Source organism: Jaculus jaculus, chromosome 13 (assembly GCF_020740685.1).
Source record: "Jaculus jaculus isolate mJacJac1 chromosome 13, mJacJac1.mat.Y.cur, whole genome shotgun sequence".
Lineage (NCBI taxonomy): Eukaryota > Metazoa > Chordata > Mammalia > Rodentia > Dipodidae > Jaculus > Jaculus jaculus.
Genome location: NC_059114.1, coordinates 51,076,372 through 51,095,417, shown reverse-complemented (window position 1 = coordinate 51,095,417; position 19,046 = coordinate 51,076,372). Strand labels below are relative to the sequence as shown.

At 36.1% G+C, this 19,046-nt stretch overlaps 1 protein-coding gene across 1 annotated transcript in view; it reads left to right on the top strand.

Annotated features, from left to right (window-relative positions):
- Positions 1–13,578, top strand: part of Slc25a46 (solute carrier family 25 member 46) — a 29,681-nt gene extending 16,103 nt beyond the window's left edge. Inside the window, exons 6-8 of the mRNA XM_004652479.2 lie at positions 1,474–1,530; positions 2,936–2,993; positions 9,081–13,578. Coding sequence (XP_004652536.2) covers positions 1,474–1,530; positions 2,936–2,993; positions 9,081–9,659 — 694 coding nt within the window. The 3' untranslated portion in view covers positions 9,660–13,578. The remainder of the gene's footprint in view (positions 1–1,473; positions 1,531–2,935; positions 2,994–9,080) is intronic.
- The last annotated feature ends 5,468 nt before the right edge of the window (positions 13,579–19,046 follow it).

Below are 19,046 nucleotides of genomic sequence, written 5' to 3'. Positions count from 1 at the left end.
TTTTGTCATTCCCAAGTTTCCAAGGTAACCAAAGTAGCAGGAACTATATCAGAATTTTGAAATTTTTATTTGAGACAGTGCTGCTGCATAACTCAGGCTGGCTTGTGATTCTTCTGCCTCAGTTTCCCAGGTACAGGCAGACCACCATTTATGCTTGACTACAGTCTTAGATCTTGACCTCCAGCCCCTGTTTTTTTCCTGCTAGGAACTTGTCCTTGATTTTTATTATCAGGGAAATAGATGAGACACTGACTGCTCTGCTTATATCATAGTTTCCTCCTGTATGAAATGAGATGCAACACAGGTGGCATGTACAGGCGCTTGTTCTAGAGACCAGGGTTTAGAACCCAGCTCCGCTACTTGTATAGCCTTCTATAAGTCAGGAGTCCTCTCTGATAATCATCTATTACATGAGGATAATAGTCATGTATACTAGAAATAATTCATGCAAAACACTTCCCACAATGCCTTTCCTGTAATGGGCTTTTCAAGAAGACAGTAGAATACAAAAATGGTCAAAAATTTAACATCACTATAGTAAGTAAAGCTACTGTGGAAATCACATTCTATACGAATGTGTCATTCTGCATTACAGCAACTTACTTTGTTTCCTTTTTAAATTCTCATGCTTAAATACTTTGTAAATTATTTTTCCTTCTTTATCTTGTTCCTATTTCCCTGTCTTTTCCAATTTTACCTTCAAACCTACCACTTTTTATATTTCTTCCTTTTAATTTTTTGTAATACTTGTTTTCATGGTATGTTAGTTACTTTTTTGTGTTACAACAAAATATCTGACAAAATCAACTTCAGGAAGAATTTATTTTGTAATATTTGTTTTCATGGTAAATTAGTTACTTTTTTGTTACAACAAAATACCTGAAAAAATCAACTTCAGGAAGAATTTATTTTGACTCCTAGTATGAAGGTGCAGTCCATCATGGCAGGGAAGTAAGTCATGCTGGCAGGAGCTTCAAGCTGGGCTCATTGAATCTGCAGTCAGGAAGCAAAGAAAGATGAATGCTTGTACTCAGCTAGCTTTCTTCTTTTTGTTTAGTCCAAGACTTCAGCTCTTGGAATAGTGACATCTACACGCAGTGTGGGTGTTCCTACTTCAGTTGACCCAATCTAAAACTTGCAGGTGTTTGTCTCCTTGGTGATAGTGGATCCTGTCAAGTTGACTATCACACATAGTCAGTTGATACCTCTTGCTCCTCTGGCCACCACATATGTGAGCACGTAAAGAACCACTTTGTTTTTCTTTTTTTGAGTCACTATAAAAGTGTGTCCAGAATCTGTGGCCATACTACCATGAACACACTTGATCATCTCAGAAATGTCTCCCAGATAGGACACACTTACTGTTAGGGTATATTTCTTCTCCAGTTTTAAAATGGAAATTACATATAAAAAGTTAATTTTAGAAGTGTTTTCAATACATAAGCTTTATTTACATTTATTTTTACATTTTAGGGAGGTTTCCCACAAATGGAATCCTAAGCAAATAGGTGAACATCTTCTACTGAAATCGTAAGTTTAAAAAACTGGCATTCTTATTAGAAATTTCTACTAACTTTTATGGTAATAGAAATGCAAGAAAATATTAATAAACAGTAAAAACAGTTAAGGACAAGTCACAGGGGCTTTAGGAATGAAATCCTGAAATACTTGTCTTTAAAATAATTCTTTCTCACAGAAAGTTAGCAGTGGTCTTGAATTTGTTTAGATCAAATTTCTAATACAATTATTATCACTGTAGGTGGAGCATCCCTAAGCCAGACCTGAAACCTGAAGGGCTTCACAAACTGAAATATTTCAGTACCAATAGAACATCACAAATGTCCTGAATTTCTTTAACCTGATGCCATGTGATGTTGGAAGGAGTGTCATAGTATAATCCCATAGAAAATATTATATTAAAATGCCTTTAGTATCTGTGTCATGAGTTTATAACACATGAATGAATTTCTTGTCTAGATTTGGGTCCTGTCCCCAAGGTATCTCATTACATATATGCAGTTATTCCAAAATTAAATGCATCTATCTTGAGCATTTCTGATAAAGGGATACTAAATCTGTATTTTATTAATAAGCAGAGATACAGATATACTTGTTTTGTGGTGAGCTATCTCAAAACCATGATAACATGAAAATTTAATTAGCACCTTGTGATTTTACATCAATAACCAGTTTTATAGATTAGAATTTTACTCTTTTTAATTTTTTTTGAAGATTGTGAATTGGAAATCCCCCAGCTTGCTGGCTCCCTCTATGGGACATTCCAGCACATAATTACTTAGTGATGTTACATTCACCTTGAAAACCACTTCTTGCCAGGACCTGGCCCATAGGGGTTAGGTAAGTCCCACCTTTGATATAATTTTAATTAACTATTTTGCAGGCTTGCAAAGTTGTAATGTTGGAACTAAGTATTGGTGATAGGGAAACAACTTTGCAAAGCTGTACAATATTGGTAACAAAAGGGGACTTTACTCACAGTTGAAGGCTGGCTTAGCCCTGCTGGATGGGAAATCTAGTGCTAATAGTATAATAACAGAAAACATATTTGTTCAAATATTAATAAATGTCATGCTGTGAAATGCACACTTTTAAGAACCAGATTGTAGGCTGCACTAGCTATATTCAGGTAGATGTCAAACAGTGAATTATAAGTGACTCTACATTCTGTTTTCAGTACAGATCTCCCTGTATTAATTAGTAATACTTGCTTTTCTCATCTCTGTTGAATACAATGTGCTATGTCTCATGTTTCTGATGTTAAAACCTTTAGGCTACAAATATTAATGTTTAAAAATAGCTTTAAAAGACCATTCTAAATTGAATATAAAGTAAGTAAACATATTAAAACAGATTTTAAAATGTTAATGTAAGCATCTTATTTCAATATATTGATAGTTTGCTTTAATTTCTACAGCCTGACATATATTGTGGCAATGCCTTTTTATTCAGCAAGTCTGATTGAAACAGTACAGGTAAGTTATTTATTATGTTTTTAGTTAAATGCTTTTAGAATATTCATTGTCTCTGGTAAAAAGTTTATTTCACGTATACCACACATATCATTCATGACAGGTATGTGCCTTTCCATTGCAGATTGTGGCCACACTTCTAGTGTTACTCGATCTCCTTTTCATAGACCACTATATCCTTCATTCACATATCTCCAAACTGAGCCTATGACTTGCTCGGAATACAAAAACTATAAACAAACCTCTTAAGACCCTAAATATAACTCAGCTAGTTCTAGCTACTCCTAGCAGAGTACTTTGATGACTGTCTGAGCATAATGACATTGATCAGGTAGTTTAGTAACATCATTCTGCTTAAATTCTGCTTTTTTTTTTTTAAGATAAAATGTTGTGTTGTCATTTTTTTTGTTGTTGTTGTTATTTTCATTTATCTATTTGAGAGTGACAGACAGAGATAGAGAGAGGGAGAGAGAATGGGTGTGCCAGGACCTCCAGCCACTGCAAACGAACTCCAGATGCATGTGCCCCCCTTGTACATCTGGCTAACTGGGTACTGGGGAATCAAGCCTTGAAAGGGGGTCCTTAAGCTTCACAGGCAAGCGCTTAACCACAAGCCATTTCTCCAGCCCTTAAATTCTGCGTTTAAGTAACATTTGATATTGGTGTGATAAGTATTACAAAACGTTAAAGCAGTTTCTTGGGTAGCACTTAAAATTCTGTGTTGTTTACTACCTCTAACCACATGGTGATGCTTCAAGTACATTGAATTAAGTTCTTATACAGTCTCCATTTCCTTCCTCCAACTTGAAACTGTAAGAAAAGTACTTTTGGCCTCACATACACACAAGTCAACTGTTTGTCTTCAACTTCCAGTCTCAGACCCTCAGTTCCTCTTCCTTGAGCAGGTATGAGTTCCTGTTCCAAGAGTCTCACAGTGGACTAGTCTTTCTTTTGCTCTTAAGTAATTTTCAGACTCTGTTGTTATCACTTTGTGAGAGATTATAGACTTGTCACTCTTTTTAGGGTAAGGGAAAATATATCAGGAAGAATTATTTAGTGCAAAACAGCTAAGCAGCATGATATATTAGAGAAACTAAGTTTTCTTGGTACAAATATATCACAGTTACTTTTGTCTATTTAGATAACATCTATAACAATTTTTTTTTCAGTTTTGGGTTTTAATTCTCTTCTCCATGAAGTAAGAATAGTATTTATTTATTTTAAATATTTATTTGTTTGATAGAAGGAGAGAGTGAGTTTGGGCACATCAGGGCCTCTAGTTGCTGCAAACAAATTCCAGATGTACAAACAACTGTGTGCATCTGGATTTATGTAGGTACATGGGAATAAAGCTGTCAGGCTTTGCATGCAAACACCTCTAATTAATAAGCCATCTCTCCAGCCCCAGAGATAGTACTTAATTAAATTAAATTTAAGTGAGTTTTAAGTATTGTATATTTAATTTTATGTGGGCGTCATGTTTTATTTTATTATGTACCTCTTAAGTTTCCTCTTCTATGTCTGCTTGTTAACTGTCTCTATTCTTATTTATTCTTCTTTCCTTTTCTCTTATTTTCTTTTTTAAATTTTATTTATTTATTTGCAAGCGGGGGGGGGGGGGAGAGAATGGGCACACCAGGGCCTCAAGCCACTGCAAACGAACTCCAGATGCATGTGGCTTACGTGGTTCCTGGGGAATCGAACCTGGGTCCTTTGGCTTTGTAAGCAAAAGCCTTAACCGCTAAGCCATCTCTCCAGCCCCAGAGATAGTATTTAATCCAATTTAACTGACTTTTAAGTATTATATATTCAATTTTATGTGAGCACTGTGTTTTATTTTTAAATTGTTATTAAGTTTCCTACTCTGTGTCTGCTTGTTAACTTTCTCATTCTTGTCTACTCTTTTTTTCTTTTTAATTTTATTTTTATTTATTTGCAGGAGAGATAGGGCAGAGAGAGAGGAAGAGATAGAGAGAATGGGCACACCAGGGCCTCCATTTGCTGCAAACAAACTGCAGATGCATGTGCCACATTGTGCATCTGGCTTACATAGTTATAGGGAATCAAATCTAGGTCCTTTGGCTTTGCATGCAAATGCCTTACTTCCCTCCAGCCCTTTTTATTTTATTTTAATTTTATTCCTACTCATAATAGTCTTTTCGAGATATCTGTTCTGTTGGACATTTTTTTCTTTCAGTATCCTTCTTTCTCCTTTGTCTTTTCTAGTACTTTAAGGCTGAATCCCTGTTGCTCCCTGGCTTTTTGTTTTTTTTTAATGAGTTAATTTATTTGCTAGAAGAGAAAGAGAGAGAGAAATTGGTGCACCAGGGCCTCTAGCCACCAAAAACAAACTCCAAATGTGTGTGCCATTTTGTGTATCTGGCTTTGTGTGGGTGTTAAGGAATGAAATCCAGGTCTTTAGGGTTTGAAGGCAAATGCCTTAACCACTGAACCATCTCCAGACCCCTCCCTGGTTTTTATCATACATTCATGATCTGGGCGTGCTAATGTACTTAGGTGTTTCATGTTTACTTTAATCTTCATGTCAAACTTAACTTCTTAAAATAACCACCTCAACACCCTAAAAATTGCTTTTCATGTCTACTTCTTTTCTTCCGTACGTGTATTCTGTGCTTCATCTTCTCTTCTGGGCCCTCCCCGTCTCTTCCGTCAGTGTGCTTTGTACATCCATGCCCTCCCCTTCTCTTCCATCAGTGTGCTTTGTACGTCCATGCCCTCCCCTTCTCTTCCATCAGTGTGCTTTGTACGTCCATGCCCTCCCCTTCTCTTCCATCAGTGTGCTTTGTACGTCCATGCCCTCCTCTTCTCTTCCATCAGTGTGCTTTGTACGTCCATGCCCTCCCCTTCTCTTCCATCAGTGTGCTTTGTACGTCCATGTCCACTATTCTCTTCCGTCAGTGTGCTTTGTATGTCCATGTCCACTATTCTCTTCCATCAGTGTACTTTGTATGTCTATGTCCACTATTCTCTTCCATCAGTGTACTTTGTATGTCCATGTCCACTATTCTCTTCCATCAGTGTACTTTGTATGTCCATGCCCTCGTACTTTGTATGTCTATTCCCACCTCTTCCCTTCTATAAGTGCACTTTTTCATTTTCACCTGAACTCAAGACCTTAGATTTAGTTTTAGGGAAGTTTTAAATTTAGGTCTGGTTCTGCATAACTAATCAGTCATCATGCCTTTAAAATATCAACAGGTATCTAAGATTTGTCTCTCTTCACTACCTGCAGACTGTCCTATCCTACAAACAAGGTTATTACAATATCATCTTTGTGCTTCAAGCTCTGTGACCCTGTGTGCTTTTGGGAACTCAGGTCTTTTAAAGAACAGTTTTTTTTTCTTGAAAATATATAAAGATCTCTTTATTTGAAGCATTGAATAGAAACTTTATAGTGATTCTTTTCTTGCTTAAGAATCCTTAAGTCTAATCTATGTGCAAATGTTTCTTAATGTTTTATTGACAACTTCCATGCCTGTAGACAATAAAACATGATCATAATCTCCTCTAAACACCTTCCTTTTTCTGCCTCCCAAGTCGCCAATTGACTGAATCCTTCTTCTTTCCAACTAGTCTATTTTGGTCTCATCATTTTCTCCCTCCTATTATGCAGGTCTTACTTAGGTGTAGGTAGCATCAGCCACTGTAGGTTATGAATAGCATGGCCATTTTGTATGTGGAAGGTAGTATTACGAAGCTCTCCTTCCCTTCTTTTGACTCTTTACATTCTTTCCACCATCTCTTCTGCATGGATCTCGAGCTTTGGAGGGTGTGATAGGCATGTTTCACTTAGTGCTGAGCACATCACTATTATTTCTTCTCAGGACTTTGGTGAGTTTTAAGGTTTCCCAAAGTTTACTATCTGAAAAGAGGGGCTTCTCTAACAAAAAGCGAGCGTAGCATCAGTATGTGGTCATAAACATAAGTATTTAGAGGACAGTTTGGTGAGCATAATATATCTATTTAGATGGACAGCTATAGTTCCTGGTTGTCCTGGGGCCATGGTGCTCCAGTGTCCCAGGAGCATCCAGGCAACAGTGGAGCTGGGTCTTGAGCTGCTGTGAGTGAGATGAGAAGAAACACGCAGGAGACAGCTTTTAGAGAACAGATCGTTTATTTGACGGGGGGGTTTATAAGTGCTGTGAAAGAGCAGGAAGAGGTATGGGTCATAAGGGGATTGGTTAGTACAAAGTTCCCGCTAATGCTTAATTAGCATGTAGGGACTTTCGTGCTGAAGGGGAAAGGTTCACATGGTCTAGGTAGTGGTGGGAAAAGGTAGGAGTCATAGAGGGATTGGCTGTGAGAAGGCTACTGACTGATACCTCATTAGCATATAGGGACATTCCAGGCAAGCAGCAAAAGGTCACCTCTCAAGTGCTGTGCTGGAATTAAGGTGTGCACCACCATGCCTGGCTCATAGAAGAGCAGGAGGAGAAGCTTGTAGTAAGAGGGGCTCAATCATGATCATATGGGACACACAGTTTATTGTAAGGGTTTGGACTTTATTTTAAGAGAGATGATAGGACTGAGCCAGTACAGTGATATAATCTGACTGTTATTACAATGGCTTTGACTAGTGTCTTAAAAAATAGACTAGAAGGCTGGAGAGATGGCTTAGCAGTTAAGGTGCTTGCCTGCCAAGCCTAAGAACCTCCAGTGCCCATGTATGCCAGATGCAGTGGCATAAGCATGCAGTGTCACACATGTGCACAAGGAGGCGCACACATCTGGAGTTCATTTGCAGCAACTGGCAGCCCTGGTGCACCCATTCTCTCTCCCTCCCCCCCCCTCTCTCTCTCTCTTTCATTAAAAAAAAATAGACTGGAGCAGGAAGGGGACTGCAGTAAGAGATAAGGAAGTGGGGTTAGTAGGCCAGGTGAAGTTATTTTAGTCTCATAGTTTTAGATAATATTTGTTTACTACATTTGTTACATATCTAACTTTGACCTTCTTATAATCTGGATTGATGAAAATTCCCTAATTTTGGTCTTATTCCCCAAATTGCTATTCCTATAATATTTCTCAATAACAGGCAGTCGTGTTCTTCCAGTTCCTCTGGTCAATAGCCTTTGGTCATCAGCACTTTTCTTTCATTATACATGAAATGTAGTCCAACAGTAATTCCTTCTGCCTCAGATTATAAAGCACAGTTGTACTAATTTACTTGCATTGCCAACTTCTAAGCCAGGCCACCATTGTTTCTTAACCAGATGCTTGCAGTAACTTTCTAACTGTAACTCTCAACTTCTACTCCTGCCATTCTTTCTACAATAGCAAGTATTATTTTAAAACACAAATTGTATCATACCCATCTTCTGTTTAAAACCACTTTCTTCCTATCTGAATAGAAGCCAGAATCCGTGCAGTGATCTGTAGAGTAGTTTGATTCCTATCTCCCTTTTAAACTTCCCTCTTCTACTCTTCTGCTGCCACTCACACAGCCATTTTAGCTCTTCCTGTTCTGGATCTCTGTGCTTCATTGTCTGTATCACAAATTTATTATTCCAATCCTAAAATTATGAAAAGGTACACATTTCTCTTGACCATAAGACTAATATTTATTGAGTGCTTACTGTGTGCCATGTCTTTCATTTAATGTAACTGCATAAATGGTAGGTTGTACTGTCTTTTATTTTTATGCTCACCTAATGTCTAAGAGAAGCTAAGTATTATGGCAATTTTTACTTAGCCTAAGTAATGAAGGCAGGATTTGAACCCATGTCAGGACCCTTTAATCCCTGGGCTGCCTCCTTAAATGTAAGTTATTGCTTCTGAGAAAGTGCTAAGGACTTTTGGATATTAAGGAAAACAGATGTGTGTGGCTCTCTATGTTCTCTTCCATCCTCTTACCCTAGTGAGAATAGCTCCCAAAGTCATTGCAGTTTATATTTTATCAGATTTCATTTGGATGAAGAATCTAAGGCATAGGTAACAGCTGAAGTCTACAAACCACTGGTACTCTCCTTTCTAACAGTAAATTGAAAAGGACCTAGTGAGACTCTTTTTAGGAGCTAGGGGGAAAGTTTTTTTAAATGTTAAGTTTTACTTATTTCTTCATGTTTATTTCAGAGTGAAATAATCCGAGACAATGCTGGCATACTGGAATGCATTAAAGAAGGAATTGGAAGAGTGATAGGCTTGGGCGTGCCTCATAGCAAGCGACTCCTCCCGCTGCTTGCCTTGATCTTCCCCACAGTGCTGCATGGAGTTCTTCATTACATTATCAGCTCAGTCATCCAGAAGCTGGTCCTATTTATTCTGAAGAGAAAGACTTACAATAGCCACCTTCCCGAGAGCACTAGCCCCATGCAGAGCATGCTGGATGCTTATTTTCCAGAACTGATTGCTAACTTTGCGGCTAGCCTTTGCTCTGACGTTATACTTTACCCACTGGAAACAGTGTTGCATCGCCTTCACATCCAAGGAACACGCACAATAATTGACAATACAGACCTTGGCTATGAAGTGCTTCCAATTAATACACAGTATGAGGGAATGAGAGACTGTATCAATACCATAAAGCAGGAGGAAGGAGTGCTTGGTTTTTATAAGGGATTTGGCGCTGTTATAATTCAGTACACACTGCATGCAGCTGTCCTACAGATTACCAAAATCATTTACTCCACACTTCTTCAAAATAGCATTTGAGAGTTAGGTTCTATCACTGCTCTGTCCAGAAGATACAATCTGGATAACTAGCTATGAAATTAATGAGGGATAAAAATGAAATACTGGGTGGAAAACTAAAGTGTATTGAAAAAAAACTGGTAGCAAAAGTCCATACTGATTATACTGTCTTTTTATTTCCATTAAGTCATAAGCACATATATTTAGATCAAAACTATTCTAAATTTGGAAGCTCAATAAAAATAATCATCATAAGAAGTAACTATTGGTGAAGAACTCATGCTGAACTAAAATTGATTCTGGGTAAAAGCAAAAAAATTATCAAGTATAAGGTGAAATTTCAGTGAGTTGAATTTTTTACCTGACCTTAATATTTGTTACATGTTTATTTTACCTTTTAAATTCCTGTTGGTATGTTATTCTTAATACAGTAAATGTTATCAAGAAGTTTTACTTTTAAGCAACCAAATTGTGTCATCATTGAAAAAGACTGCAAATTAGATTTGACAGTCTATAAAGAGGAGATGAAGCATTTTAGATTGTATTGTTTATGTATAACTATTTTAGTGGCTGTATATATGTATTATATAAAGCCATTTGTGTATTCACATGTAACTTGGAATTTTCTTCACCCCTACTTGTAGACCAGCTTAGTGGATAAAATGAAATCTGCTTTCTGCTTGAACATCAGAGTAAAACATCAAAAGCCAAGGTACCAAAAGTTTTAGTCAACTATAGCATTCTTGTTCCCATCAAACCCAGTGTTTCAGTATCAGCAACTTAAAATTTGTCATGTATTTGTAAAGTTTGGTTTACATAGTTGTATGGATCATCACACTATTTTTAGAGCTACACTTAAGAAAGAATAATCATGACAGCTATTACTGTTTACACATTTACAAATTGTGTACTTAAAGAAAACTCACTTGCCTTTCATGTCTAAGTGACTTATCTTAGAAAAGACAAAATTAAGTTTCAACTGGGAATTTGTGCCTCTTGTTGGCCATAAATAGTGATTGCAATTATTTAATTATTTTTTTCTTTGTAGCTTTTGCTTAAATTTTTGTTTTCTGAAATGGGTGCACTTAAAGAGAAAAGGAACGTGTCCTTATCACTTTTCTTTAAAACTTGATGGAAGAGTACTAAGGAAAAAAATACAAACTTCAAAGAAAATTGTTACTGTGTTTTATGAAAGAGTGGCAGGACTACATTTCAACAAATAACCAAAACAATGTTATTGAGCTTAATAAAACAAAACTTGGTTATATTGCTAAATTTAATTTGGTGGATTAGACTTGAATAAAATATACATTTGACTGATACATCATCTAACATTTAACTGTTTCTTCATGAAGATGATCACAGTTTTACAAACACAAACCTGAAATACAGTGACTTTGCACAGATGTCTTCCAACCTAGAATGCATGCAAACAAATTCATGTTACTTGTTAAATGTTATAGAGATTGTTATTGTTGTGATTAATAGTCTCAGAGCAAAAAAAAGGGCATCTAAAAAGCATAAAAGTGTGTGTATGTATGTATATGTTTGTGTGTATATATGTATATGTATATATGTATATATATACACACACACATACATGCACCCATACACTTACAAATGGGAGTTCTTACTTTCCTGTTGTGTGTTACTGAGATACATGTTTTTCATTGTTAAATTCTCAGAAAGGGAAAATAAATGCTATTGACCACATTTTATTTTACTATGTCTAACCTATAGTATTTCATATTTTATTACTTTACTTTTGGGCAGCTACATTTTTTAGGTACTTACATTCACCTTAAAAACTTGCCATTTTTGTGATAGGCAGTTTTAGGGAATGTTTAGAAATGTTTAGAAAATACTAAGTTTCAGAAAACTTTTATAATAATATGAAAGCAATCATGTATTTCCTAGTGAAAATATGTAGAATTCTTCATCTTGCTAGAAATTATACATATTTCAAGGTTAGTTGTTGGAAGCTACTGTGAATATAGCAATATGAGTTTGTCTCATGAAGTTAAAGTACTGGTAGGCTAAACCAAACAAATTTGGTAAATTGCTCTATCTGTCTCCTTGCAGAAAGAGAATACAAATTAACATGAGAACTAAATTGAAAGATTTTAAGTAAAATGCTTTTTTTTTTTCTGCTTTCAAATCATTTACATTGTAATCTTTCAAAATCAAGTATGTATGGGCTAAGGAGAGCCCAGCCAGTGAAGTGCTTGCCTTACAAGCATTGCAGATCTGAGTGTAATCCATAGAACCCACATAGCAAAAGCCAGGTGTGGTGGTACATACTTGTAAAACCAGCTCAGGCAAGGCAGACACAGGGATCCCTGAAGCTCACTGAATAGCCAGACTAGCCTAATGGGTGAGCTCCAGGCACAAGACACCCTGTCTCAAAACAAGCATTAAAAAAAGGTAAATGTAATTCCTGAGGAACAACAGACAGGAATGTCCTCTGGCCTCCACATGCACATATGTGCACATATACTCAGACACACAGTATACATATGCATTTGAAAAGTTCAAGCATTTGTATTTTAGCTTGACAAATGTTTCTTCACAAACTTAGGAAACATCCATTAGATCCATGCTTTTGAAAAATTGCAATTTTCCTTGTATTCGTAGAGTACATTTCTTAAGATAATCATAGAACAGAATAATACTTTTAAACTTAGCATGGCAAATTTCATTATCGATATGATTCTGTTAAATAGTTGCCCAGGCCAGACTTTGGCCAAGGAACTTGAATTGCTTTCTTACATGGTTGGGTTGCATAATTTGAGTAGAATAGACTGATAATTATTGAATTAAAAAGTGGTTAAAATTAACCTGTCATCTAAGTTTATTCATTGATTTTTTTAAATTGTATATAGATTTGCCTGAAATACCTTCAAATTCATTACGGGCCCTTAATAAAATTCCTAGGATAATAGAATTGTTTACCCAAATCTTCAAAACCCAACACCAGTTGTTACAAAATGCTAAAAGCAAGCTAACTTCAGAAGTTTGTGTTGGAGGGCTGGAGAGATGGCTTAGCAGTTAAGGCACTTGCCTGCGAAGCCTGAGGATCCAGATTCAATTCTCCAGGTCCCACGTAAGCCAGATGCACAAAGTGGCGCATGCGTCTGGAGTTCATGTGTAGTGGCTAGAGACCCTGGGCACCCATTTCCTCTCTCTATCTCTAATAAATAAAAGTAAATAAAAAAAGAAGTTCGGTTTGGAGTGTTTGATATCCTGTGGCTTTCAAAACAAAATGAGAGGTTAGGGATCTCACTTGCTCTCAGATGTGCCTGACTACCTGTGCACAGCTATCTTCAGCGATGCTTTATTAGAGCCGCACACAGCATTCACTCTCATTGGGCACAGATGTTCTGTCAGTTCTAGCCAAGTGTTCATGCATCCATTCAGAAAATAAAAAATGCTGGGTTGGAAGTTGTTTTGTTACTTTAGACCGTGGGAGGTTTTACTCTGTGTTTGGTTATGGATGTTGTAGAACAGAAAACTATCCTGCCAGCTCTTGAAGGGGTTCTAGTGCCTGTTATCCTTCAGGTTTGAACAATTTTTAAAACTTACATAGGGAAATAAAAGTCCTCGAGAACAATTCACATTACACAAGGATTTGAGGGCTACTTAATGCTTGCATTTCTGCTTTCTCTTTCTCTTTTCCCTTCTTCCCTCTTTCTCTTTTTCTCATAAACTGAATATATAATGTCCTACTTTTAAGTCATTATCACTAATATAGAACTAAGTTGCATATTAAAGTAACAAAAATTTGTGATTCATCAGTGACTCTTAGATGGTATTACTTCAGCCCCAAAACGTATTTATATGTTTAGCTTTCTGTGTTAGTTGTTTTTGTCTCACTAGCATTTTCAATGTTTTAGATAGTAAGTTGTATAATATGAAAAATTCAATAAAATGTTGAAGCAAAGTCATAATATTTTTTCTACTGATTGTAGAGGATACTTAAGCTGGTGCTAGAAGATTAGGTTGGTTGGTTGGTTTGTTACTTTGTTTTATCTTAGGCAAAAATGAAGATCAAGGAAAATAGGTATGTTAAATTAAACCATTTTACTGCCATTTAAAAACTCCTACTCTGGCATCATAGAAGTGATATGATTGATGTGACTTGAAAATGAGACATCTTCTAAAATATTTATATGTATTATGTTTTGTAAATATCTCACCTTTTTCTTAAAACAGCCCTGTGACGTTTTTGGAATAGTGCTGTTTCGTTTCTATTTTCCTAAGGAGGAAATAATTATAAAAAGTTTATGACTTGCCCCATGTTAAGCAACTGTGAACATACTCTTTAAAGAACTGGAAAAAAAGAACAGTGATCTAAAAGTTTGCAGAAAGGAAATAAAGATTAGAGTATTGATGGAGAATAGGAAAATGTCAAAGTTGACTGAAAACACAAAATTAACAAACCATCAGCTAAATTAAGGACAAAAGAATGTACTTGAAATGGAAAAGTCCTAGAAATTAAAACAGTAGGCACAAGACAATATCATGGGCCTATGACAAGATTGAATCAGGTCAAAAACCTCTCATTACAACAAAATGGCTTCACTGCCTACTAAACATTTAAAGGATTTCCACTAATTCTCAAATTCTTAAGAAGGTTGAAGAATGGGAAACATATTCCAAACCATCCTGTGAAGCCAGAATTAAACCACTATAGAATTCAGACGTACACTACAAAAACAAAATAAAATAACTACTGGCAGCTCTTTGGCTTATACATGCCAAAGTCCCCAAGAGAAATACAAGCTGCATCCAGCAGCATGCTACAAGCGGGATTTGCCTTAGGAACCAACAGTGGATTCAACCAAGAAAATTAATTGAGGTGATACACTAGGTTAATAGACAAAACAATAAGAGATAATCATCTCACCAGATGCAGAAAATCATATAACGAAATCTTACCTTTTCTTGATTAAAAACACAAATGGCATGAAAGGTAACTCCTTCGACATGATGAAGATTATAATAAAATGTTCACACCTAAGATACTCTATTGTAGGAGACTGAAAACTTCCAGTGAAATCAGAAATAAGTCAAAGATACTTTATAACTGCATATTCAACATACTACTTTAAGTTCTAGCAATCACAATAGACAAGGAGAATGCATCCAAATTAGTAAGACAAATTTTAGAAGCCTATATGGTCTTATATCTAGAAAGCACTAAATATTCCACAAAGCTAAGAAAAATTTAAATGCAAAACTAGAAGTCTAATCCAATTCTTGTAATTGATTCATTGTCTTGTCATGAGACCTCTCAGTATCAGGGTTAAGAGGTCTAATGTCTTTTTTTTTTAAGAAAAATAATATTTAACATTTCAAAAACTCATACACGTAATTTTAAGGATTTAAATGAATCAGTTTTTATATTGTCTACAACAATTTATGATGTGTGAATTTTACAGATTCACAAATGAAAAAAGTATGGGGAGGAGGGTTAAGAACTCTACCCAAGATTATGTAATATCAGATGAAGTAATAATCAGATCCATGATTTCAATTGCATTGCTTGATCATTGTACTATTATCCTGGTCACCAAGCCAAAGTTTGCCTCCCTTCAAATAGTAGCCAACAGAAGGGTATAAAGATAGCACTATGCTCAGTAACTGAATAATTGCACCACAGCTCACTCTACTAGGGCTTAAGATGAACAATGTCCAAGAACTCTTTGGTAAGCCTTTTTATAATCTCCATTTCCTTCCCTCGTTGAGTTTGACATGTTTCTTCCCCTCCTTGTCCTTCTTCCTCTTTACCTCCACTTACTCCTCTCCCTCCCTCCTGCTTCCCTTCTTGTTATTTACTCCCCTCACCTCCTTCCCTCTTCTCCTTCTCTTCTTTTTTCCTCTGTCTCTTCTTGTGACATATGGACTTTGTAGTAGTTGGAAGATAAGGTTTCTCCCTATCTCCACTACACATAAAGACAAGCCAGCAAATTAGACAGAGATGCCAAATGAATAAATCATCAAATTGCACACTCACCTACAAACTTTGGCCCTTATTCCCTTTCAGCTATGATTTTTTTAAACTTATTGACAGTTTTCATACATGTACATAATGAATTTTGATCATAATTTCCCTTCCATTACCATAGCTGCTATATGGTCATGAATGCAATGGCTTCTTCATGTCCAGAAGACAGCCTTGCAGAGCATTCCACCCCATCCTCTGACTCTTACATTCTTTCTCCCTCCTCTTCACAAGATTTCCTAGGCCTTGGAAGGCAGGATAAAGATGTCTCATTTACCAACTTATTCTTAGCACTTTGATGAGTTTTAGGTACCCCCAGCAGTTACCACCACCTGCGAATAGCTTAAAAAAGTGAGATCAAGCAGGGTGTGGTGGTACATGCTTATGATCCCAGCACTCGGGAGGCAGAGGTAGAATCACCATGAATTCGAGGTCATCCTGAGACTACATAGTGAATTAAAAAAGAAAGAAAGAAAAAGAAAAGAAAAGCCCAAAATGAGATCACTAATCTATAAACATATATATATATATATGTATATATATGTATATCATATATATTATATATACAGAACAATTTAATGAGCACACATACCTATTTAACAAATAACTGCTGTAGGTTCCCCTGGTTTTTGGTGCCAGACTTGAATTCTTTCTGTGGAGCAAGCCTCAAATCCAATAAAATAAGAGTTGGTTACCTTCAGCTGGAAGACAAAAATCACCTAGTCTTAGTGGGCAGTGGTGGGTCCACCCTGAATACTGTATGAACAATCACCAAGTCAACATGTGCCCACTGGTTTGATATTTCTGAACTGAAAATGACAAGTGACTTTTGGAAGCCTCTCACTTCACATTTTTTGGATCCCCCCCACCAAATGTTAAAGTCCTATCAGTTTTTAAATTATTTCCTTACTAGGGTCACAAAATGACATTTGCAGTACAACAACTTAAATCTTCAAACTCCTGAACTTGTCTTTCTTCTCGTCTATCTCTCAGTTCTCTGCCTTTATTTTCCTTTACCAATGATGTCCTGTCTGTCAGTATACATCTATATATGTGAGCACCTAAAAGGCCTAAGGTTCTCTACACACCTTACTTTACAAAAATGACTCAAACATTCCTCATCTTCTCACTAACTCTAGTTTCTAATCCTTTCCTTCGAATTTTTTAACTGTTCTAAACCTTTCATCATTCCAGCACTGCTTCCTTAATGGACTTCTTGGTGTTTGTTTTCAGTCACAGTATTTCCTCTGAACCCCAGAACCTTATCTCTCTTTCTTGTACAGAATGGGAGCTAAATTCCCCATCTTTGTTAAATGTTTCTTTCTTTTTCATAATTGTCATCTAATCACATAGAATCAGAATTTTAAATCATTGAAATCCTGAACAAGGTGGTACATTAGAAATAGCCTTTGCATGACTTTGTGAGTAACAGAAGTCTGAGCAACACTACAGGGTTTGTATTCCATAGACAGAACGTTAAGAAAAATACTGAGAACAATAAAAATATTGTGGGAAATACAAGCAACATGAAAAATCGGAAGGGCAAAATATCATGCAAGCCACAAGGGCTCCAGGGTAAGTGAACCAGACTATAAGCAAAGTGTAGATTTCTAGAGAATGTAATCAACCCAGTAATAACTACAAACTAGCTTATCTAGCACAGGAGAAATGCATGCCATTATTTATACACACTGTAAACATAGCTCACAGATATGGTCAGAAAGTGACTTTTACACAGCAAGGTAGAACTACAGAGGAAGTTCAGTATGTGAACCAGAAAAACTTCACAGTGCTGTGGCCAAGTAGCATTTTGATAAGTGTCTCACTGTTAGAAACCAAGCTACTTTGGAGAACATAAAATTCAAAGTAATTGCAAATGGAGTCTAGTACATTTTATGAGTAAGAGGACGGTGGCTGGCAGAACTGACTCAGATTTGCACAGAGATGTGTACAGCAGAACGTTCAGGTTGTGATTGGATGAGAGGGTTCTGACATTTGAGACTGCTCCATTGGTTCCATGAAGTATTCAGAGGGAAAGAATCAGAAAGCACTAAGACCAAAGATAGCAAATAACTCAGGTCTTATGGCTCTACCCTAGCACAGATGAACACAGCTAGAAATACTATTTTGTGTATATTCTCAACTATCTTATAATTTATTATTTTTACCTTTTTAAATTATTCTAATTTTTACATACCTTTAATTATGCCAGAAGAATAAACAAAAAATTAGAGTTAGGAAAGAACAAATATTAATTCAGAAAGTGTCTAAGATAAGAGAGAGAAAGGATCATAGATTATTATTGAGAACATTGTTTATTATTATTATTAAAATAACTAGGATTAGTACATACCTTTCAAGAATAACCCTGAATGTAACTAGTCCTGATACCCCAATTAAAAACAAGCTGATTAGATTAAAAAATAATATTGAGCTGTCTTCTGTCTGCTAGAAACTCCACATCAGCCAAGACACATGAATAAAAAAATAATATTCCAAGCAAATGGGATCTAAAATCAGACAACAGAGCTACAATCAGAACTAGACAACCATAAAACAAAAGCCAGTCAAAAGGACAAAGAAAGTCACTGCATATTGGTAAAGAGAATAATTCATCAAAAAGATGATTAGGAGTGGAGAGATGACTTAGTGGTTAAGACACTTGCCTGCAAAACCAAAGGATCCAAGTTCAATTCCCCAGGACCTACATAAGCCAGATACACAAGATAATGCATGCATCTGGAGTTTCTTTGCAACAGCTGAAGGCTATGATGTGCCTCTCTCTATTTGCCCCTCCCTCCCTCCCTCCCTTCCTTCATTCCTTCCTTCCTTTCTCAAATAAATAAAAATAAATTAAAAAGTTTAAAAGATATGCTTATAAGCACACACACACGCACAGAAGGAGCATTAGTATACCTATTTCATGAAACAAATATCACCAATTATAAAAGTATCAGGCACGAAGCAATGAAAGTGGGTGAGTTCAATACCTTTCATCAATATATTACCTGACTCCACTCCAAAAAAATTTTTAAAGAAACATCAGGGTTGAACTATATTATAGACAAAATTGACTTAACACACCTCTACAGAAGATTCCACCTAAGCTCTAGAGAATACACATTTTTGTCTTTCTCATTTCTCCAGAATAAAACACATTTTAGGCTACAAAGCAAGCTTTAACAAATACAAATATAAGGAAGTAATTTCCTATGTATCTTGTTATATTCAAGGGCTTTTTGTGCTTTCAAATGAATTTTAGGATGTTTTTCTAGTTTTGAGAAGAATGCCATTGGAATTTTGATAGGGATTGCATTAAATATGTAGATTGCTTTTGGTAAGACTGACTTTTTTTTTTTTTTTCAAGGTAGGGTCTCACTCTAACCCAGGTTGACCTGGAATTC